The sequence below is a fragment of the Crocodylus siamensis genome, chromosome 3, assembly GCF_052110815.1.
Source record: "Crocodylus siamensis isolate JL-2025a chromosome 3, ASM5211081v1, whole genome shotgun sequence".
NCBI lineage: Eukaryota > Metazoa > Chordata > Crocodylia > Crocodylidae > Crocodylus > Crocodylus siamensis.
Window position 1 is genome coordinate 13,822,094 of NC_143397.1, and position 23,862 is coordinate 13,845,955.

The 23,862-nt window shown below is 41.4% G+C and overlaps 1 protein-coding gene across 3 annotated transcripts in view; it reads right to left on the minus strand.

Moving 5' to 3' along the window:
* Positions 1–23,862, minus strand: part of DYM (dymeclin) — a 370,073-nt gene that overhangs the window by 213,889 nt on the left and 132,322 nt on the right. For all 3 annotated transcript variants that reach the window (XM_090037771.1, XM_090037772.1, XM_090037773.1), the window contains 2 exons: positions 10,496–10,678; positions 8,410–8,588 (listed from right to left, as the gene is read on the minus strand). In XM_090037771.1, coding sequence (XP_089893897.1) covers positions 8,410–8,588; positions 10,496–10,678 — 362 coding nt within the window. The remainder of the gene's footprint in view (positions 1–8,409; positions 8,589–10,495; positions 10,679–23,862) is intronic.

The window sequence follows — 23,862 nt, forward strand, 5'->3', positions numbered from 1 at the left end:
ACAGAGTAGATGCCTGGGGTCTTCCACCTGTCTTGATCTTTTTTTTTTGGCTTGCGACCTTTCTTCTGGTATTAGGTGGTACAATGCCGGCCAGTAAGTACAGGTTATCCTTTAGTGTTGGCTTTAGACATCTTGTGGTTTTTGTTCTTGGTGATGGTTTTGGGGTGGTTTTTTTGTTTGTTTTTTACAACAGCTGTCATTTAGAACTGGCTCTAGTTTTTTGGAATGAACTGATGGCCCTCATACTGAACATGCACACTCTGCAGTAGCGTAACACAAGACAATGGCAGTGGTTCGTAATGTAGCTGGGTTTGCTCCCCACTTCAAGGTGACCAATTTTTGAAGTATGATCTTGCAAGTGCTGACTTTCCCTTTTGTCTTCTCTACATGCGATAGGAAGGTAAGCATACGGGCCAATATAACCCCCAAGCACACAGGGTTTGAGTTATTGGTCAGTGGGATTCCACCCCAGGCAATATTCAATTTCTGCTGAGCTTCTCTATGGCAGGTGAAAAGCCAGGACCTATGTCTTGGCTGGGTTGATGCAAAGCTGGCTATAGTAATCTGAGAGGTTGCTCAATGGACATTTAATTTGTTCTCAACAATGGCAAAGTCCCTCCCTTGTGATGTGACTTAGCTCCTCATATTACTTTGTATGGCTTAGTCATTGGTATATATGTTAAAAAAGATCTGTACTAGCATGCTACCCTGTGGGGGGCGCATTTTGTCATCATCTCCGGCAGCTCCATTTCTTGTACAGTTCTGTGTAAAAACATCTTGGATGAGCTGCGTTAAGTGGTAATCGTGTGTCATATCACAGACTTTGGCAAGCAGGTTGTCGCAGAGTACTGAGGTGCTCCTTCAAGGGCAGAAACTGCCTAGAGAAAGGGCCCTAGGAGCCAGGCAGAACCCCCAGAAGTGCAGGTTACTGTGGCAGCAGGCTAACAAGGGAATTAGCCTGCACCTGCACCCAGTCAACTGACCAGGAAGAGGCAGGGTCCTGGGCCATATAAGCCGCAGGGCTGGCACTGAAGGCAGTTAGGGCCCTGGCAGCTGCCAGGGGGAGTGGATTTCATGTAGAAAAGCTCCATGGAGATACCTGGGTGCCTGTGCTGCTGTTGGTGAGACCAAAGTATCCAGGGTTACAGTCGCTGTTATGTTATAGCCCAAGGTCTCATATTTATGTTGTGGCTTTTAATCCGATGGACTGTGATGAGGCTACTGGGGAGGAGACAGCCTCACTGGAGCATGCTACTGTGCCGAACCCCAGTGCCAGAGGGCACAGCAACAGGGGGTGAGGAGACCCCAGTGCCAGAGGGCACAGTTACTGAGGTTAAGGGTCCAGGGACAACAAGAGGCCTAACTAAACTGAGGCCTCATTACTAGAGACAATAGCTAAATACCATCTGTGAGGCATGGGGCATGGTAAAGGGACAGTTTTGGAGACACGCATCTAGCCCATAAGGCTTGGGGTGTCCCGTGAGGTAATTACTTAGAGCAGGACCCAGCAAGGGGTCTAAGAACCCACACGGTTTAGTGGGGTCCACCAGGACCACGACTGCATAGCAATTTGAGGGCAGCCTTCCCATCTAGTATCTATTATCTTAACCATCAAGACATGGCAGCCGAGAATAGAAGGCATCAGTAGGGCAAAGCTGGCATGGTCACAGGGCCCTAGGGGCATCACAGCCACCCCTAGGAACCCCACCCTACGGCACAGGTTTCAATGGCTGACTGTCATATGCTGCTGATAGGCCTACAAACACAGCACCTGTTATCATCCCTTTCTTGAGTCTTTCTATATGTCGGGTGATGTTTACTATTTGGCTAGTGCAGGACTTGCTTGGTTTAAATGCAGCTTGTTCTGGTGTTAGATGTTGTTCAATATGAGACAAAAGGCGACTGAGAATAAATTTTTCCTGTGGATCATTTTACTCATACTTTGCTCATTAAACTCCCTCTCTACTGGGACTACCTCTAACCTTTCTCCTCACCGCGCAGCTTTTGAGCACCTGACATTTTTTCCTGAAAATTTATTTATTTTTTTTTTTACTCCAAATGTGGATCAGGTAAAAACAAGTCACTGAAAATTATAGACGTATTCTTCTGTTCAGGGTGAGTGACAATTTAATTTGGAGGGGGTGTGGGAGGGGCAGGGAAGAATAGCCCGTGTAAAAGTATATGACAAAATACTGAAGAATGGTGCTCTTACTAAATTGATGCCAACTAAATTGTAACATACCATCACATTCTACATAAATAGATTACCTCATCTATGATTTAAATGCAATCACTCCAGTAGACAGAGACATGAAGTGAATAGTACACAGCAACACTACGGAACTGCCCAAAACAAAGAATTTCCATATCCAAGAGAAGATGGATGCTTTTTTCTGAACACTTCCAATTACCCAGCTAGCACTTACCTTTCACAGTGGGGTTACTCTTGCAAAACAAAAAACAAAAAAACACACAACAACTCAAAATATTCAAGATCACAAGTCATGACACCATCCCAGACATCAGTTCTGCAATGTGCCACCTACTCCATCAACAACATCATTTCCTGTAGCACACTGTGGCTACTAATATGTTGCATTTGTTCCAGGAGAAACCATCTGATTCCAGAACAAAGCACAAATGTTCAGACGTCCATATCTTATGTCCCAGGATAAATCCTAAAAAGGTTTACATGATAAAAAACAGTTCGTCCTGGGACGTTGCGAAGTGAGTCTGATCAGTTATCCTGGGATTGGATCGCTGAATCAATGGCAGAAAAGTGGCACTGCATTCAATCACTCACCATGTCCTTATTAAAAGGGTGACACGTGTACACTCAAATTCCAGGATATTTCTGCTCCGGGACAAACAAAAGCACAGCTTGTCAAGGGAAAACGCAATGTCTGTTCCTAGCCTGTGAGTATCCCCTTGTGGTTAGGGGTGTTAAACAAACAATTGACTGGGATGATTTAGGACTTAAGCAGGAGCATGGGACCAGATGATTTCCTAGGGTCCCTTTCCCTGCTATTTTACAATTCTGTGACCTTTCCCAATATTAAGTAGAATGCCCTGGAGGCATTTATGGTTTTTGACTATATCAGAGGTTCATAGATTGAATCAGCTATTAGATAAAAGTGCCAAAAAGCCCCACTGAAGCACCCAATCTATACAGACACTGTGGAGCCAAGTCAAACTAACACACTGCCTCTTCCAGTAAAGCGCAGGTTTTTTGTTTTTGTTTTTAAAGTCTGCAAGCAGCCATAGAGACAAAAAAAAGATGCATTATGTTATTAAGAATGTATGTTATACAAATAAACCTCACATAAGCAGGCCATGCTTTATTAAAAGTTGCACATTATCAACCTCTATCAGAATAACCATAATTTTGAAGGGAAAAACTCAATTACTGATAAAAGCAGATTAACACAAAATTAAATTTGGAAGTGATTTCAGCTTCATTACATTTTAACAGTTTAAAACATACTGAACCTATTTTTAAAAATTAACTAAAAAAGTTACGAGAGAGTAAAGACAGTTGCCAAAAAAAATCTCAGAGCTAAGAAATCACATAGCCTGGTCTGCCAATGATGCTTCCTGGGCAAGGAAGGGGTATTAAAAGAAAGGGGGAAAACACCAGATGTCCTAGTGTGGTGAAATAAATGAAATCAAGGTTTTATTAAAAAACTAGCCATTTGCCCATCAAGAATAATGGGGGCGGGGGGACTGGGATGGAGTGCCACCCCCTAATGCCCCATGCTGCTGCTCTTCTGCCTCTTGCAGGGAGCCTTGGCTCCCCCACCCCATCTGGTCCTCAGCAGGGAGCTTGCAGGGAGCGAGGTGGGGCCTTGGCTCCCCCACACCGTCTGGTTCTCCGCGTGGCTTTGGAATCATGGCGGTGCTCCCCCACACTTGGAGCACTCTGATTGGCTGTTTGCATCAGCCAGTCAGAGGACAAATAAAGCACTACAGACAGACAGACTTAGGCTTTTATACTATTAGAATAATAATGTAAGGCCAAAAGGATAACTGGATTCTCTTGTCTGGCCTCCCATGCGTCTCAGACACTTAATTTTCACCACATTAACCCTGTACTGAACACCCCAATGCACCTCTTCCAGAAAGAAATTTAATTCTGATTTAAAAACATGACGGGAACCCATCATAACTTTTTCCCAAAAATCAATCTTCCCCTCTGTTATAAATATGCACTTTTATTCCCGATTTGAATTTCTCCAACTTCAACTCCAACCATTTCTTCCTGCTCTGTCTTTAAAGAGCCCTGATATCCAGCATTTCGTTCCCCCCCCCCCCATAAAAGCATTTACTCACTGTAATCATCTTGCCTCTCAAGCTACTTTTTGGTAAATTTAACATATTAAGCTCTTTATGGTCTCAAACAGGCACTCATTTCAAGAGATGGAAGTTTCTGACATCTTTCCAGGAGGGAGAGCAGTACAGGAGTTCAGCCTGCAGCTTACCCCTCTCCCCTGCTCTGAGTGCCTTCCCCAGATTAGGGCCATCCTGGACTGAGGAATTTGTGGGAAGCACCTGCTGCTCCAGTCCCCTCTCAGACCAGTTCAGAAAACAACCGGAGTAGCAGGACAAAGGGTCCAAGCTATTCCCCAGATGCAAGGGTGGGGGGAAAGGGAGCAGCTGCTTCTTCATGCAGTGGACAAAACCCTGCCCACTCCCCAGACTGGGAAGCCTGGTCTGGGGAGGAGCCAGGGAGCAATGGGTGGCTGTTCATTCCCTCCCAGTCTATGGGAGAGATGGGAGCAGTGTGGTAATGCCTTCTGGAACTGGGATAGCCCCAGCTGTGGAAAGCACAGGATCCTTTCCCCACGAGGAGTCCAGTGGCAGGGAAGCTTACAGGTGTTCTTTGCTGTGGAAGAAACTCTCCAACAGATGACAACTCCCTTGTTCAAAGAGGAAGATCCTTCCCCACAGAAGGCATTTTTCCTGAACACGACATTTGAAAATGCCTGTACACTTGTGATTTCTGTTGGGAAACTGGTGATTCTCCAGCTAGAAATTTAAAGTCTGTACGTGACCTAATTCTCTCACTGCAAGGCATTTTCTTTCAGTCCTTGATACATTTTTGTAGCCCTTTTCTTTGCATCCTCTCCAATTTTTCAACATCCTTTTTAAATATAGACAGCATCACTTTAAGAAGTATTTTAGTATCACTCATGTCATTGCTATATACAGAAGAAAAAAAAAATCACCTCTCTCTTCCTAGTGATTCATCCCCTGTTTACACCTCCAAAGACTGCATTAGCAATCTTTGCCACACCATCGCAGTGGGAACTTGGGAACTCATGTTGAGTTGCTTATTCACCACAACCCTTAAATGCTTTCAGAATCATGGCTTTTAGGAATACAGCTCCCTCTCCTGTAGGTACAGCTTGCACTCTTGTTCCTACAAAAATGACTGTGCCTTTGGCTGTATTAACTGCATTCTGTTTCAACAGGCCTAGCTTACCAACTGATCTTAATTGCCCTGTATGACTGACTTATTCTCATCTTTATTTACCATCCTGCCAATCTTTGTGTCAGCTGAGAACTCTGACACCAGTAATACCACAAAAAGACTCAAAGCAGCAAGGAAGAAGGGACAGCAAGTGGAGGCAAAGCAAGCATTTTCATTCCCTGGTGCTAAAAGAAATAACCAGCACCGTCATCAGCATCCTCATGGTTTTGCACAACGCTTTTCAAATCTACGTCTGGAGCAGTTTTGATATATAATCCTTCAGCAAATGCAGAGTTCCATGGCATACCAAACAGAGCAATTAAAAAATATTTTTCTAAAGCTAGAGGAAATCAAGGCATTTAGTGCCTGTGAAGTGGTGTCATACTGATAGCCCAGAGAATATAATGCAGCTATTAATCCACAGAAATGATCCACCAGGGTGACTCAGTCCTGGCCTAAACACTTCATCTACAGAAAGCTACAAAGTTTGATTCCTGGACTCTCAGCTGATTTTGCACACAAGGGTGTCTATCAGTGCTTACTTAGTTTAGCAATGTCCTTTAGCTGTCCTCTAGGGCCTGGACTGCGATCGAATTCATTTAATACAGAGCATCAGACAGCAAGATGAAGATAACCGATCACCTAGGCTGAGCTTCAGCTACCCAGATGTGAAATGCTCTCTATTCTGTTACTGATCACCCAAGATGTCCAATCCCCACCCTTACAGCAATGTCTATAAATAAGATTGGGGGCAGAGGGGAGAAGTTGGCATAAAAAAACCCCACCAAGTTCAGTAAGTTCCTACGCAAGAAAACTACAGGTAGCAAGCATATCTGGACCAGCAGTGAGAAAGCAGCTAAAACAATATTTCTAAATGGAACTCCGTCAGCCTCGCTTTGAGACCCCTTCATGTGGTTTTAGGCGTCTTGTTCTGTTTCCAGTTATCACGAGATGTTTGCATGTGTGATGGGGTTTAGTTCTTCCTAAATTGAAACAGTGGGTTTTTATGGTGTTGTTTAAAAACCCACCATTTCAATTTAGGAAGAACTAAACCCCCGTCGCACGTAAAAGGGTGAGGGGGTGCACCCTCCCTTTTTTCTCAGAGCCTACCTGCCTCTCCCGCAGCCAGGGGGGAAGACGAGCTGCCGGCGGTGGCCTGAGCGGTCCCTGAGCTGCGGGGGACCCCAGTCCTTCCCTCCACGGAAGCAGCGCCCCTAGGTGGCACCAGCCTGCTAACACTCGGTCCAGGTGGCCCTAGCGGGGCCACCACTGCGGAGGGAAGCACTGGGCCCTGAGCAGCTTAGGGGCTGTGCAACCCAGCAACAGCTCATGCAGGCAGGCTCTACTGAGGAAAAAAAAAAGTGGCAAGGAACCTGATCTTTTATTTTTCTCCCACAGCCTGCCTGACTGAGCTGCGCAGGGCCCAGTGCTTCCCTCCGTGGTGGCAGCACCCCCTGGGCAGTACCCACCCGGATCAGACTCCTCACTATGGGGACAGTAGGGAGGGCGCTGAAAGCCCGCCAAACCCAAGCTTCTCCAAGCACATCAGCCTGCAGTGCCCCATGCACTGCTGCACTTTGTTACACAGCAAACTAAAATACCTTGGAGGAGTTTACCTTTCTACATAACGAATTCATTTAAAGCGGAATACGCTGCCAAGTGTGTACATCGTGACAAAATTAAAGCAGAATATGTCGCCGAGCATATAAATAGCAATGCCATTAAAGCAGTGGAAAAGGGCAATTAAGCTGCTTTAAAAGCCAATTTTGTTGTGTGTACAAGTACCCAAGATCCAGTCAGCTTTCATTACATTAACTTGAAAATTAGCTACACACTGCAGCATGACTTAGCTTTCCATGCTAAATTTAATCAATCAGCGATAATGAAACATAGTTATCTTTACAGCAAGAGTATTGCAGAATACTGTGAAAAAAAAAAAAAAAAAATCAACAGATCTGCACTACAACAGATGACAAGCAGAGGGGCAAGGGTGAGAGAAGAATCCAAAGAGGATAATTCAGTAGTAATACTGTAAGATCCTGACAAATATTGTAGCAGTTTTCTCACTACTGATCCTTAGAAGACAGGAAGGAGCAGCAGAGAAAACCTCCCCTACTCCTCCCCCAAAAAAACCCAACAAAAAACACCTTTTCCTGTTACTCTAGATTAAACATGTTGCTTTTATGTGTATGTACAGACCAGGCAAGTGATTCAACAGAAAAGTACAGCTGGCAATGTAAGAACAGCCACTTTGGGGGACCAGAACCTTTTAACCTTCTGTAGCTAGACACAGGAAAATGGAAAAGCCAGTCTGGGAGTTCAAACAGCATTTTCCAACTTAAGCAACACTGGCCTTTACATATTTCAAAAAAGAGACAATACAAACTATCACAATTAAATAAGAACTCAACTGTACTTTGGAAGCTATTTGTAAGTTTTGATCCTTGGTCTAACGATGTATTGTAAAAAGGTAATGCTAATTCATCTTATCTATATTTAACAGCCAACAAATTTTTACTAGTTCAGTTTGGCACTCATTAATTAGAATGAATTCTGGCCATATTAAATATTAGATCTGTGTTGGCAAATGGAAGCCTAGCGCGCACAATTTATCTGTACAAAATACATGGGGGGGGTTTTAGGTTTTGTTTTCTGCTTGAAGAAACAAGCTAGCAACCAATGGCACTACTATCTAACATGAAGAGTAGAAGCTCATTATACCACTTTGGGCCAAAGTTTTGCAAGCCTCCAGTAACATAACTCACTACACTAAGGCATGTTCAGTGTAATGAAAGAAACACGATCAAGATACTAAATCATTTATACCCCACTGTTCCATGAAGGTGCCTCTTCTGTATACTATATTACACTGAACACACCAAGATGCCACAGATTAAGCCCATCTGCTGAAATATTAAAGAAGCAGTACATAAACTTACAAGATTTTCCATGTCAGTGCGGGCCAACATGTATGTCCGAACATTGCTGTTCTGATGCAGTAACATGTATAAAAGGAGAGTCGCTTGATCAGATTTCTGCTGTTCGCACAAAGCTGTGTACAAACTGTTAAAATTAATCTGGAAAGCATGTGGACTTGGTGAAGGAAAAGCAGTGCTATCTGGAAAAAAAAGGGCAAAAACATTTAAAAAATATTTAATCACCCAGTTATGTTTGTTTTATAAGCACTTAAGTAGTGTTTAAACAGGTACCACAGTAAGGACAGGAGCTGTGCACAACATTTTTCTGCAGAAGCCATGACACCATCCTTGACTCAACTTTTACACAGACTTAAATCTCAACACCGAACTCATTTAATTATTACATGAGAAAGGTACAATTACTCTTCCAAATGAGAACTGGTAACCTTCCTTCCCCAAGTTTGCCTTCTTTGCTCCTCCTGCCTTCCTCACAAGGCATCCCTGGACTAAGTAGTCTTACCTCCTCCAGGGCTCCCCTCTGAGGCTACAAGTCCACTTGAACACACATGGAAAGGTTTGTTTGTATTCCCAATGAGTGATACCTCAGGGTTTGGATCACAGGACTCTTGCTGAAGGCAAAGCTCTTGCTAAAGGCAATTATAGATTGTTTTGGTTGTTAACAAACAACCAAAGCAATCTGTATTCCATGGCAAATTTACAGGCCTTGTGGTCTGCAAAAGAAAGTTGTGTGTGTCTGGTTTTTGTAAACTGATTTAGACAATGGCATTTTAAATATCACTTTGCACACTTTAACACCTTTAAAAATCTTGTTAAGATGGTCCTAGTATATAACGAAACTTAGGCTAGAGATGGAAATGGAAACAGAATGGAAAACAGCATGTTTACTAGGGTAGTGTGAAGCTTTGGTCCCCAATTCAATCTGGCGGAGATTCAGCCCAATTCGGTGACCAAATCTCTGAATCTGACTCAAATCAGAGGACCCTTTAAATCTCTCTGAATTGAATCAGAACCCTCCGAATCGATTCGGAGAGATTTAATGATTCAGATATGGGCACAGCTTTAAATGTTTTTTCTACATACCTCTAGGTAGCAGGGGCTCGTGAGTGCTGCCATACTGGGGTGCATGGAACATCCCAAAGGACCACAGGAGGCTCCCCAGTGCACTTTGCAGCAGACCCAGAAGTCCACTTCCAGGTCTGCTGGGGAGCACACTGAGCACCCCCACCCGCCCCGGCTTGGCAATTGGTGCCTCCTAGGTGGGAACACCCAGGGTCCCCCCATGGCCTATTGCTGAGCCGGGGCGGGGGGTTACAGAGCCCCCCCACCCCGTGCTCCCCAGTGGACCTGGAAGTGGACCAGAAATATTTCCAGTCCACTTCTGGGTTTGCCACCGAGCATGTGGAGGCCCCCCGCAACACTTCTGAGAGACACTCCATGCACCCGTCTCACAGCATTCAGGAGCCATGCTGCTACCACAAGGTATGTAGAAAAAACTTTTAAAGCTGTGTCTGTGTTCAAATCACTGATTCTCTGAATCAGCATTGAATCTTCAGATTCAGATTCGGCCGAAACGAAGCAGGGACAGTGATCCAAATCAATCTAATCACTATCCCTGATTCGGGCTGAATCCGAATCCAAATCAAATAGGGCCTGCTTCGCACACCCCAAATGTTTACTGAACGTGTAAAATTAATCGACTTACAATGGTGTATGCCATCCATGGCTTCTAACACCTATGAAGTTCCTAACATCAATAGGATCCTTCTGTCTCTGATGCCTTCCCATTTCGCATTGCTTTATGAAGTTAGAGAGAGCTTTGCAGAAATCCTGGTTATGCTGCAGGAAAGCAAGCTATGAAACTCCCTAGTAAGTGAATGGTACAGTGCCATTCTACATCTAAATCCTCTCTGCCTGTCAAGAGTTTTGGTCTGAGAAAATCAAGTTCAAAAATTTCTCCTATGGAGCTCAAGGAAAGGGATTCTATTACAGCTATGTTGGAAGAGGCAACACTTTAAATAGTCAGGACAAAACAATAGCACATTTATTTCACTTCATTCTAAAAAATTAAGAAGAGGTACCAACCAACCTTGTGTGTTCTTGAAGGACATAATAGCTTGCTTGTATGGATTTGGTGAATCTGGTGCATCAGTCAAATTAGCTAGCACAACCAGCAGCAGAAGGCTTTGATTTGCTAGAGGTGAGGACTGTTCCTGTTGTGGTGTTGGCTTACTTCCCACACCACCCAATGTGAACACCGTCCACAAGCCAGCTAAAGAAGGATCAAAGAGGAGACAGTATTACTATACATACATGATACAATTTTAGGGTACACTGGTATGTCTCTAGCATAGCAGAAGAGTGCTCAGACACAGCACTGAGAAAGTAATTATGTAGCAAGTCATGGAAGAAGTGGAGATTCAATCTGTGATAAGAGGGCATAAAGCCATTGGAGGGATTCAAGAACAGGAGACTGATTTGGTTGGTGCACTGGAAAAGGAAATGGCATTTGTATAATGCAACAGCAAGCAGCAAAATCACTTTTAAAACATATATCTAGTCCATTAAGAAATTTTTAAAACACTGCATATTTTAAAAATAACACATTTCAGGAAAAGCACCAAAGAATTTCCAGTACTTTCAAAACTTTAATATTAGATATAGAGGATAGCATGACTATGCAGTCAGTTTTAGGTGGATATCATGTCTTTGTGGTAAAGACGACAAACCTGAGAGTAGTTAACTTCAATTTTATATTTTAATTGGATCCATGATATGATTTTCAGTTTCCTAGAGAAGACTATAAATGACAAACTTGAGTAGTCCCAATACTTCAGTACGAGAGACTTCTGCTGCCTTAAAACTTTTCTAATTAATGGACTGTACAGCTATTTTAAAAGACAGAAACTCAGTTGCCTATAGCCACTACACTTCACTTAAGCTTTAAGTACACATTTTACTAGTGATACTGCTAGGAAGTAGTCACCTTGATTGGTGCCCTCTAAAGAAGTGATAGCTTTCAGTTTTGACCCTTCTCTACAAAAAACAGTAGTTTAAGGGGGGGTGGGGGATCACACTAATGCTAAGCTATTGTTTTACAAGAACTACCAAAAGAAGACAAAAGAAACTGTTCTTTCCCGTTGTAGAGGGCAGGGCACATAGCAATAGGCTAAAAGTGCAGCAGAACAGATTTACAACAAATCTCAGGAAAACACATCCCGACTACACTAACAGCAAGACAACAAACAAGCTGCCTGAGAAGTTGTGGAATCTTATTCATTGGAGACTTCCAAGAGGTTGAATTAGCATCTGTCTAGTTGGTTTAAGAACAACAGATCCTGCATCTGTACAGAGGGCTGGAGTAGACGACATGTGAGGTCCCTTCCAGCTCCATGACATTGCCCACAAGACAAGTAGTAAGAAGAGCTGAACATCCATCCTAATTTTTAAGGACTGTGTCAGATGTTTGCACAAGAAGTTAATTATACAATTACCAACTAATCTAAACACATATTTAAAATATTAGAAACTGATTCTGTCTGAAACAAGTTAACTGTATCATGTACCTGAAGGCTGCAGATACCATATTTTTTTGCATGCAACACATTCTGGAATATAATACGCTTCTTGGTTTTTAAAAGCAAAATGAAGGGGCGAGGAAAGACTTTTTCCCTGTAGTAAATAACTGAATAGCAGTAGCTAAGGAGCCTGCTCACTATTCTGCTCCCTGCAGATTTTACTTTTGGCTTGCCACAGTAAAGTGTAAAACCTCCTCTTACTTGTATATAATGCACACTCCAGTTTCCAGCAGCTGTTTTTTGGGGGGAAAGGTATGTCGCCTACAAGAAAATACAGTAGCAAAGACGGAATGAAGGCTCAGTGTTCAACCTAAGCTGCCATGTTACTTAAGCTTTGGTGCTCAAGTCTGAAATCCTAGCTTCATGGGTTTAAGGTTTCTGCAGAAAGTTAGTTGTGATGGTTTAATACTTGAAATGTCTCCTTATAATAGTGCTGGCAGCAGAGTTGATCGGCTACATGCCTTTTTAGCACTTAATACATGTCTTAGTATACCCCTATTTCCGCATACAGCAAAACAGAAACTGACCATGATGTCATAAGGTTTCAGGCTATTTTATCAGCCTAATCTTGAAATTCATGGGTGCCAGCCATGCAACAAATAATTCTACCATGAAATACTAAATTAGTCACAACCTGTAAACTAAGAATTTAAAATACATTATATAATTTTTTAATTTAATAAAATCATTTACATAGGTGTACAGGATACAAAAGTCTATAACAAGCCTTCTGAACTTAAAGCAAAAGTATGCCTTAGTCAATAAAAATAACTTAAACTATCAATTGGCTTTCCAAAAAAACCTTCATTAACCAAAATTGCATTTTTCTTTAAAAAAAATACATTCAGACTCAGTAATAAATTAACGCTCACTTCTTCAGTTGCAAGCTAATTATTCCAATGCCAAAGGCAAGGGAAATAATGCCATTCAGAGCTAATTAGTTTGAAGGAGTCCCAGTAACAAAGAGCATTGTAATTAGAACCTTCTTAACCACATTTCATGTTACATTAATAATCCTTTATCAGCAAGTTTTTGATCAGTTGTCCCAAAATGAGAACAATCTGGTTTAATAAAAATGCTGTACAGCATCAACAGTGAAGTGGGTTTTTTACTCATGGTAGAGCCATCCAGAAATGCAATTTGGCTGGACACATTTTGCAAAGGGTTCTAAAAAACTGAAATAACCATCTATTTTTATCTTTACTTATTAACTAAATTTAAGCATAGCACATTTTCCCCATTTTAAGCCACAGCTTTGTTAAGTAGTCAGTGTTCTCAGCTAAATCAGCATTTTTTATTTTCCAGCAACCTAACCGTAGCTGATATCTGCCTTTATACTACCTTCCTTCTGTACTGAAAGAAAAGGAGGTACATAGGTCTGTACACTGCCTAGCAATTTGTAACCATTACCATCCACCACAGAGAATGAAATAATGATATCCACGAGGATTCTAAACATTAATGTATGACCAAATCTCCTCCTGAAGCTCTCTCTCTCTCCCTTTTGGCAAAATTATGTCTCTAGAACAGCACTATAATCCTAAAAGAAATTAACATTCATTTCAGGTCCAAGAGGCAACTTAAAATTTTGGCACTGAATGTTACAAGGAGGTATCCCTATGATTGTCCAAGCCAACAGTCTTAAACAACACATTTCTTCATGATTAAAGAACTCAAATTAAAAGTACTGAAATGAGCAGCTAATCAAAAATAGATTGGTGAGATTGGGAAAGCCAACAAGCTAGCTACCCAAGCTTAAATACAAGAGCATAAACACTTCCAGGTTCACACCAAGACTGCATATGCACATTTGAGTGATCTGAGAGAATTTGATCTCAGAATTTGTTCTCCTGGCAGAAAAAAAATTTACTTGGAGATGCCTGAACAGATGTCAGGGCAGCCAGCTTACAATGCAGACATTGTACAGTCAGGGGGACCCTGAGCACACATCTCAGCATGCTCTGCAAGCTCCCTAAGTCTACCTGGAGACTGATGGCAAAAAATGCACAGGTAGCGCTGATTGGCTGACCCAGACTGCTCAGGGTTGGCTTGCGTCTCCCTGCAGCATAATATGGGGATTGTGAAGGGAGCATGTTCTTCTCCCTTGGCTGGAGTAGCAGAATCCAGTAAGCAACACATTGTTTCCCAAGGGGGAGGGGCCAGAATTAAACACCCTAGGATTGTTCAGTGGCTTTTCTCAGAAGAGAATGCACACAGACATTCATTCACTTTCTTAGGAGAAACCAGTGATTTACCCCTGGTTGTTCCCAAGTCATTTTTCCTCCTAGAGTGGCCATTCTTGCTCTAGGAGAAAAATTCTGAGCATCTGTAAACTTGTAGTTTCTCCTAGGAGAGCAGCAGCTATGTTGACCATGGTTGTCAAAACAATTTAAAATGGAAGGGTTCCATACTGACCTATAAGATGTCAAGAGGATGTGCTATATGTAACACCACATCTACGATGAAGTTTACATTGCAAGAACAAGGGCAGGTTAGATATGCTGCTCGAAGATTTTTATATTCACAAATTATGTTTACATTTAAATACGTGGTCACATCTACTTTCTGAAATTAACAGTCCCTAAAAGTGAAAATAATATAATATGTAAGGTTACCTTTTTATCATCTACTCATTAACCTATGATATGCAAACAATTTCTTTAAGGTTAGCATACATGTGAACTTTTAAAATTACTTTGATACACAGTATTTTTTTTTATAAAAGTTGTTGAAGCTGAAGATATAGCTGTAACTTAGGGCAGACATGTTTTACCATTTAATATTTGGATTTCTTTCAAATTTAACCTTCATTTTCTATCTGCACCTATTCTCCTCTTAGTTGTTTTGTGAACATACAAATTATGAAAGGATTAGATAAAGTTATCTTAAACCTGGCTGCATCACAGAAGTTGATAAACAATAGCTGTGACTCAAAATTAATAATAATTTTAAAGGTGCAGCATGATCAGTTTACAAAAATAAAAGGAACATGGGGAAAACAGGGCTGGAAGGGACCTCATGAGGTCATCTAGTTCACCCCCCTGCTCAAGGCAGGATCATTCCTGGCTAAACTATCCCAGCCAAGTGTCTATCTAACCTCCTCCAAAAAAGTTCCAGGAATGGAGACTGCACAATATCTCCAGGTCCACCTTTCCAAACACCCTCATAGTCAGGAAGTTCTTCCTAATCTTCAACTTAAATTTTCTCCTGCTGCAGTTTGAGGCTATTGCTCCTAGTCCTATCCCCTACAGCCACAAAAAAAGTCTTATCACCATCCTCTTTATACCCACCCTCAGATATTTTAAAATATCAAATCTTCTACAGGCTAAATAATCTTAGTTCTTTCAGCCTTTCTTAAGACGTGTCTCATTATGTGCTGATTCTGCCCACAACAGGAAGACTCACATGACGATCTGAGAGATGCTTCATTTTCCTACATTTCTATATTTTTAACCTCTAAAATGTCTGCCTTGCTGAGGATTTCATAGTGGCTACCACAAAGTCTTTGGTTTAGTCATCCCAGCAGTCTGTAACAAACCTCCAGCCCAAAACAATGAATCTCTTAATGTCTTTCTCTCTCACATGCATAGACACACAGACATATGTCTATGTACTTTATTTCTATACATGCCCTGGTGTCATATATGATATTTGCAATAAATTTTAACTTGTAAATCTTAAAATACCATTCTGTTGATTTACACTACAGAAAAGTGTTATACATTTTTTCTATCGTTTGCCACCTTCTACAAAAATATTTTATTCTGGCAAAAACAAATAAGATTCTGAACAACAGAATCATTTTTAACCTTAAAATAACAAAGAAGATTCATCCTACCCTCTCTCTCTTCTCGTTTTCTATCTGTCTATGTCAGGAAGACCACGTAATCAAATGCTGATATCTGGCTCTGTTCCAAACCTTCAGGTAGCCACTGTGCTTATATCCAAAATACTGACCAGCATTTTACTTAAAAACCCAACAAGGTCACTTCCTCTGATCTTCTTGGGAGATAGTAAAATCCTGGCATTATTGCTTCAATTTCCGTCTTCTATGCCATTGATTTTCTGTAATAAGATCATTTGAATCTGCTTCTCTATGTGGTTATTCTTTTAATAGAGTGGGTAGAAACCCTTCTTTTGGATACAGGGTACATTTGTTCAACAGGGAATTTCAGGGCTTTTATGAGCTGATTGGAAACGTTTTCCACAGCAATGAAAACAAGCTTCAGATTTTAATTTAGCTCGACAGTTTACAGAACAGCATCAAATAAGTAAAATGAGATTTTATGACAAGTTCATCAAAAGGAACCTCTATTCGCTACCCTCAATTCCTTAACATAAAGCAGAAAATTACAGAAATCCAAAACTAAAGATCTAACCTTCCACTGTCAAAGGACAATAGGATATATCTGCACAAGTTCATTTTTGTACCTTTACTGAAATAAATATAAAAATCACTGAACACGTTCAGATTTTCTTGTGATTAAATAAATAGGGTGTTTAAGGGTGTTTATTTCTAAAGGAAAGATTTTATTTTTGATAGAAAATAATTCATTCTTACAACATATTCTATTAATTTTATCTAACTTCCTCGTTACCACTATACATTTGATACACAGAAGATATCTCCCAAAAATCAACAACCTCAAAGCAACAGCTTTACTGAATTTGGAGTTTTTCCTGGAATACTTGTTAAAGTACTCATGCTAATGCTCTATGAATGACTGTCATCTACTTCATGACCTTTAGTTTGCAAGAATATAAAGAAAATTATTTCTGAGCCTCTGTCCTGAAATCAAAAGCTGTACCAATACCAATTCCCTATATCATGGATATTTCATGTTTCTGACTGAGAAGCAGTAGATAGAAAGGGATTTTTATATTTTTTAAGATTATTTTTCCCCCTGGTCACTGCAAGAAGCTAGTCATGTTCCAATATTTAAACACTACAATCAAGGGCAAAGATTTTTTAAAAATCAAGCCATTTTTCTTTAAATTGATTATTTATCATTAGAAGTCTAAACTTAAACATTTCATTTTAATTGATCCTGACATAACATTTTTCATTTACTCATTTCTCTCACAACTAGAGCTATATCTTTCCAGCAGGCTCACCTTGATCCTACATATTCTCCATTCTGACATGGAGTTTATTGATTCTTCAAATCTCACAGAAGTGCCAACTGCTGGCCATTGAGACTTTTCCTGCAGATCTTCCATTAGTGCCTCGCATGGAGCAAATTTATTTGGCAGCTGCGGGCCACTTTATGGCTGAAGAAGAGGTAAGAATTTTCCAGGAGGTAAAGCCTAGAAATGTCTTGTTGATTTGTTTTGCTCTCATGACCCTTGCTACCAATCAGGCAGTACAAAAACCCAACTAACTTATAGGTTAGACCATGACGACAACAACAAATGAATGCACTTCCAGTAGCAAGAGTCCGTTAAGGTCAGGCCCTGGTTCCATGCTTTGGCCTCCAATTCTGTAATACTGTGAGACTATAAAGCATTGTTTGGTGCTACATACTGAAAAAAATTGATTAGTAAGAGCTCAAGCACAGAAGAACTTCCTCAAACATCCATCTCCTGCTATCAAGTTCTGCTTCCCCCAAGAACAAAGTTCTTAAAAATCATTTGAACTAATTTTTCAAGTTTATTATATCTGCAAACTCCAGGTAGCATACCGTATTTCTTAAGTCAGGTCAACATTTCTTACATTGTGGTCTGAGCACTGTCTGGTGGTCCGCGGAGAGCTAGCTGTTCATGACGTTCTGGCTCTCATCCTCGTTTCCAGTTGCTACATTGTGCTAAGCAGCTAAAAATACCTAAACACTTTCCTAATATTATTTTTCCACATAAGCAATTTCTCTTAAGTTTAAGAGGAATTGCCATGGGAAGCTATATCATAATGAATGTAAAGGACAAAGTGGTTTATGGAACTGTAAATGGGACAGAAGGCACTCACTATACCAAGATGTAGCATACAACAGATAAATATGAAGATCCCTGTTTTAACTCGAAGCCCAATTTTTATACCTTCCAGCCTTATTTTAAAGGCCCTGACCCAGACTTTAAAGACAAAAATAAAGTTAGAATTAGGAAGCTCTGTCTTGTTTTTTAAAAGAACTTAGACACTGGTTTTGCAATCTAATATATTTAAGGAATCCTGAGCCAAGTCTTTGGAAGACTCAATATAGACAGCACCAGGAAAAACTGAAATAAAGAAAACATAGGGTAATTTTTAACTGGATAGAGAGCTTTTAAGTCACAAGCTTCCATTCTCAAAACTATCTTAATGTTCTTTGCGAGTTTAACACATCAGACGTATTGAGGATATGGATAAATCACTTCACCAACCAATGAAATTAAAAACACCACCATAGAAGTTTGTACAGAAGAGATTATATCCTTTGAACATTAGAATCTTTTCAGACAGTGAAATCATAAAACTTAGAGTTACAATATAGTTTTCTCAAATATTTAGTATATTACATCTGTCTGACTAGTAGATAATGGTTTTAGTAAAACGTATCTTTACAATCTGAGGCTATCTGGCAGTATGGTAGTACAGTACAAATAATAAGAACAGAATTCCTCATTTTCAGGAGTATTTCACAGGCTTTGTGCAATCATAAGGGCTAGCTAATCCATTGGCTGGCATTATGCTAAAATAATTAACCAAAGTTAGCTTGCAACACAGAAGGAATGACATTTTAAAACTAATTATGAAAGACTAGTTTCTTGGCGACATACAGTCTGGCAAAATAAGTTCAATTTTTAAATACTTGTAAGACTGGCTTACTTTTAAGACATCAGCACAGCATGACAAAAATTCATGTGAGGGAGCTATTGAATCTAAAGAAATCTGTACAGTGTTTTAAATGTTCTGAGATAACAGCTACATACCAGCCAATCTGTCTTGAAAGTCAATGATAAAAACAAAGTAAATCTGCAATAGCTATAAGTGTATGGCCAATGGAAGCAGTTACTGAAACACTATCAAACTATTTTTTCCTAAATCCAAAGCATTGTGCAATATTTTAGAGACATAATTAATCATAAACTTTACTAGGAGATTCCCACAGACTTTAATAATGGTATACAATAACACTGGAGAAAGAATACTATGATGATAAACTGATTTTAAAAGAAATCGTATTTTTAATTCCTACTCAGGAAGGTATATATATATATTTTTTTTTAAACAAGTTTGTTTCCTCCTTCTGATGGAATCAGTGTAATATATCCATGAATATTGGATCATGAGCAAATATAAGACTGAGTACAGGACTTCTTTTTTGTTTGTTTGTTTCGGTTTTTTTACACCAAAGATTATTCAAACTTTGATGGTTCAAAGTTATTTAACACAGTAACACCCTTCCCAAGCAGACAAGTACCATCTCACTGCTGCCAAAGGAAAGAGAAGCTAAAAACTTCTACTAGGTCAAACTATGAAGTCAGAAATCTACTGATTGCCTACACTTTGATCCTAGCTTTTCCAGCACAAGAAAGGGGATCCAACTCCTACTAGTCTCCCTCTTGCCTCAATGGTACCCAAGTGAAGCAATGGAGATGCAGTACAAGAAATCTTTGAGGAGTAGCAGACACACTGGAGCTTTCTGAAAAGTTAACAGAGAATCAATTTACATTTATTTTGCAATTAATCATCCTTCTCTCCATCAAAGGAGACAGAAAATTCAACTCTGTTCCCCTCCTACAATGACTGTTCATGTAGTACAGATACAACACTTCCCTGAACAAGCAGCTCTCTCAATCTCTGGCCATATTATCTCCAAAAATGGTGTTACCAAGAAGGATAAATGGAGTCAGGTGTGGATGAGGCTGTGATGTCATTAACCAATTATAGAAGCAGATTTTCAGGAAACGGATCATGGAGGTGAGATAAATGCAAAAGACAAAGTCACTGTGTTCACCCCCTTCCCAAAGAAACACCTTCCGTACAGCACATTCTGTTATTCCATCCAGTCTAATTTTGAGTGACTAACAATGGAACTTGAACCACATCCTTTGTTTCATAATCTAACAAACCTTGATGTTAGGAATTTTTCCCCTTTAAATATCTGGCCTAAATTTTACTTTGTTCAAATTTGTAGCGGAGCCGGCAGTCAAAGCCCACTATTAGTGACCATCCAGAGAAGTAACCCTCTCCAGTTTGTCTGCCATGCCTTCGATGTCAAAAGAAAAGGGGAGGGTCCAGTGGTATAAGGTCATTTCCTCTCTCATCAGGTCTACTCACTTCACAATGAGCCAACGGTCTGGGGCTCCACCTCCCCTACGCCCCGTCCAGGCACTAACCATGATGTTGTTCGGGAAACAATCAAGGACTCTTATGAAATAGTGCTGGCAAAACAGTCTTATAAAAATAACTCAAAATTACAGCTCCCCCGGCCATTCACAAAATGGCAACGTAAATCTTAATAAAGGCTTTAGCCATAGTCTTTGGTAGGGCTAAGCCCCTACTGGCTATTGGAGTTAGGATGCCTGAGGTTTCATCCCTCTAGGGCTGATTGTAAGACTCATACCCTATGCCCCATAGGACTGGCTTCCTGGTTGCTTCCCCAACACCAGGTCCCACGGCCTCTCTTTACCTCTTGATCTCAGGTCCTGTTCTGGCTTCTCAGTCTTTATGATGTCAGCTGGTGTGTGTCCCTCAAGTCAAAAGGAGCAGGTGGTGCAATCATCTACTGTAAAGGTCTTCAAGAGAAGCATGGACCCCTGGCTGGGGTCACCAGATGTCTTTTCTGCTCCTGCAGGGGGCTGGACCTGATGATCCTTCAGGGTCCCTTCCAGCCCTATGATTCTATGACTTTCCAAATAAAAACAGGCAGCCATTTATCTTCTTTGTTGCTCAGCCAAACTACACATTCAGATTTTTCTTTTGAATCATTAATTTAAAAGTCACTTTTTCTCATTGCTTCATGTGATTTATCCCATGTACCGTGCTTTGGAGCTCTCAAACATGATCACAATGAAAAAGTTACAAATATTAAACCAAACATTTGATAAAATGGTCATAAAATGACCATAATGTCCATAATGTTTTGCAAAGGAACCCCTCTCAAAAACAAGTCTCATTTTCCGGTCTCGCACGTCACTGTTGTCCCCAGATTTTGCCTTTTTACTGAACAGTAACCTTGGCTTTGTTTTTAAAGTGTTAAAGATCTTTTTAAGCTAGGCCCCTGCTATACTTTTATTTAAAGATGCAATGGGATATGATCCCCGATCCTAACAATCGTGCTTCCTACCATGGAGCAAGTGCATGACAGGAGGCACAATTTTGGGTTCAGGGATCAGATCCCAACTGCACCCTTTCTACTTGCCAGTTTGCAGTTTGAGATCCCAGTGAGATGCCTGGCTGGAAACAACAAACACCTGATTGTCAGCCCTGGCCCCAACCTCCTACATGTTCAATTTAAGGAGCCCTAGAAATCAGCCATAACAGTGTTCTCAGTGTTCTGAGAATATGCTGAATATTTTTATGGCTAGCTTACTATTTTAGGGCACCTTAAATTGGGTGCAAGTGTAGTACTCTTGCTGTTTATCAAATGATTAACATGCTAATCGTGACATAAGCATAATGTGCACAGGAGGCTCTAAACTAATAATGATCAAAAGGAAGGCTGTAAGTCAGCCCTTCCCGGTCCAATAACTATTTTTAATCACATTTCAGTTTCTTCCAATTGGTCAACCTTATCCATGAAACTGAAGTACATTCAATTATATTAAGTATTATAGATGCAACCTCAACACTGCCACCAGTAGCATAACTGGGAGGACAGGAGGTGACTGGGGCACTAGTCTCAAGCACCACCTTTAAGCGTTGGAAAACTGTTGCCGAAGCTGGTAGCTGGCTACACTGCCAGCAGTGCAGTAGTTAGTGCTGCCTTGTGGGCCACTGCTCCTGTTATGCCTCTGAATGCCTCTTTGTCCACATTTAGCCTAGGAATATAAATCATGTTTACAAATATGTTCCTAGCACTTTTATTCAAAACGCAAGTAAAAAGGGTTTTTTGTTTTTATAACAATGAAAGTTGGGTGCTACACTGGTGTGCCCACCACTTAAAACCTGTCCTATTTCCCTGCTTTGGATATGGTCAGAGAAGAAACATCCATCTGATCCATAACATCAAGCACGAGGTAACCTGATAATATTCAACTGCTGAAAATGTCCACAAACTAATCTGATAATTGGAACACACTCAAAAACAGTAAGCATCTCTGGTAATATCTCAAAACATTAAATTGAGGTGGGAGGGAAGGGTACAAACTGTATGCCAAGTTTCAGATTAAAGCATTTAAAAATCTGCCAAATTGTAAAACTGAAATTCAGGCTCATAAAACAATCAATTCTGCCTTAACTAGCATAGTCAAAAGAACTGCAGGATGAGTACACCTTTCCAGACAGTAACCCCACTCAATAAGGTAGAGGCTACTCACATTTTTTCTTGTACCTTAACTCGCAATAACCACATTTAAATGCATACCAAACCCCCAGATAAGATGTGCACTTTTTGGAAGGCAGAATGTAAAAATCACAAAACTCAGAATCTGGTAAGTCCTTAATTACCTGGAGCTCCTCCTGCCCGTCTGTAGGACACATCCATTGTGCTCAACATATAGATAGGTTCTAAGACAGAGGTTGGCAATGTTTTCGGTTAGAATGCCAGAAACACTCCAACCTCCACCCATGCCTCAGCTCGACATGCCAGAGGTGGGGGAGCTGTGAGGGGCCCAATCCTCACTGCTGGTAGTGGCTGCATGTATGCCTCCAGGCAGACAGTGGGAGTGGGAGAGGGACTGCAGCTGCACTTCCCCACCATGTGCTGTGAGCTGCATGTGCACCCCCTGCTACCATGGAGCTGGTGCCAGGGCTCTGGAGCCTGGTACAGCTGTTTGCAGCTTGACCATCGCTTGCTGAAACTGCCCAGAACCCAGGTCAGCTGCAGTAGGCAGCCAGGAGGCTGCAAACACCTGCACCGGCCTGGTTCTGACACCATGGAACCAACTCCAAGAGGCACGTGCCTCTGGGTGCACAGCAAAGAAGGGGTCTGGAGCAGCACAACCTGGGCCCCTCCCCGCTGTCCATCCCAAGGCGCATGTGCAGCTGCTGCCATCAATAAGCCAAGCCAGGGAACACAGTGCAGCAGTTTACAGCCTCCCGCCTGCTTGCCGCAGCCAGCCCGGGCTCCGCACAGCTGCAGCTGGTGGCAGGCAGTCTACAAATAGCTGCACCAGATTCTGCAGCCCCAGCACTAGCTCTGTGGCAGCAGCAGTTGCACATGTACTTCTGGGCAGATGGCAGGGTTGCACCGCAGGTACACACACATCCACCGCAGCCACACAGCTGGTGCAGAGGCTGGTGCAGCTGTTTGAAGCCTCCCAGGTGCTGCCAGCCCAAGCTCAGGGCAGCTGCTGCCTGCCACAGAGCCCGGGCTGCCTGCAGCCTTCTGGCCACCTGCTGCAAGCAGCCCAGGCTCTGCGTTGGCGGTAGCTGCCCAGAGCCTAGGCCAGCTGTGGTGTGCCGAGGAAAATGGCTTTGCATGCCATGCTCTGACATGAATGTTGGGAGTTGCCAGAACAACTTTTTATTATTCATTTGAGCACTACTTAACCACGGTGAGCCCTAGCTGGGGGGCCCCATTGCTACCATGATACAGAAAAAAAAAAAAGAAAAGAAAAAAGGATTATTGCACTATACAGGAATACAATACCACAGGACTAAGACTGCTTTTAAACCTGGGAAAGTAAGTGCATGTCATGGGCAGAAGAGTGAAGATAGAAGAAAAACCTATGAGAAATGCGGGAAAGACTGCAACCCACCCAGTGTTAGATTCAGTTATACAATTACTGTTTGACTCAA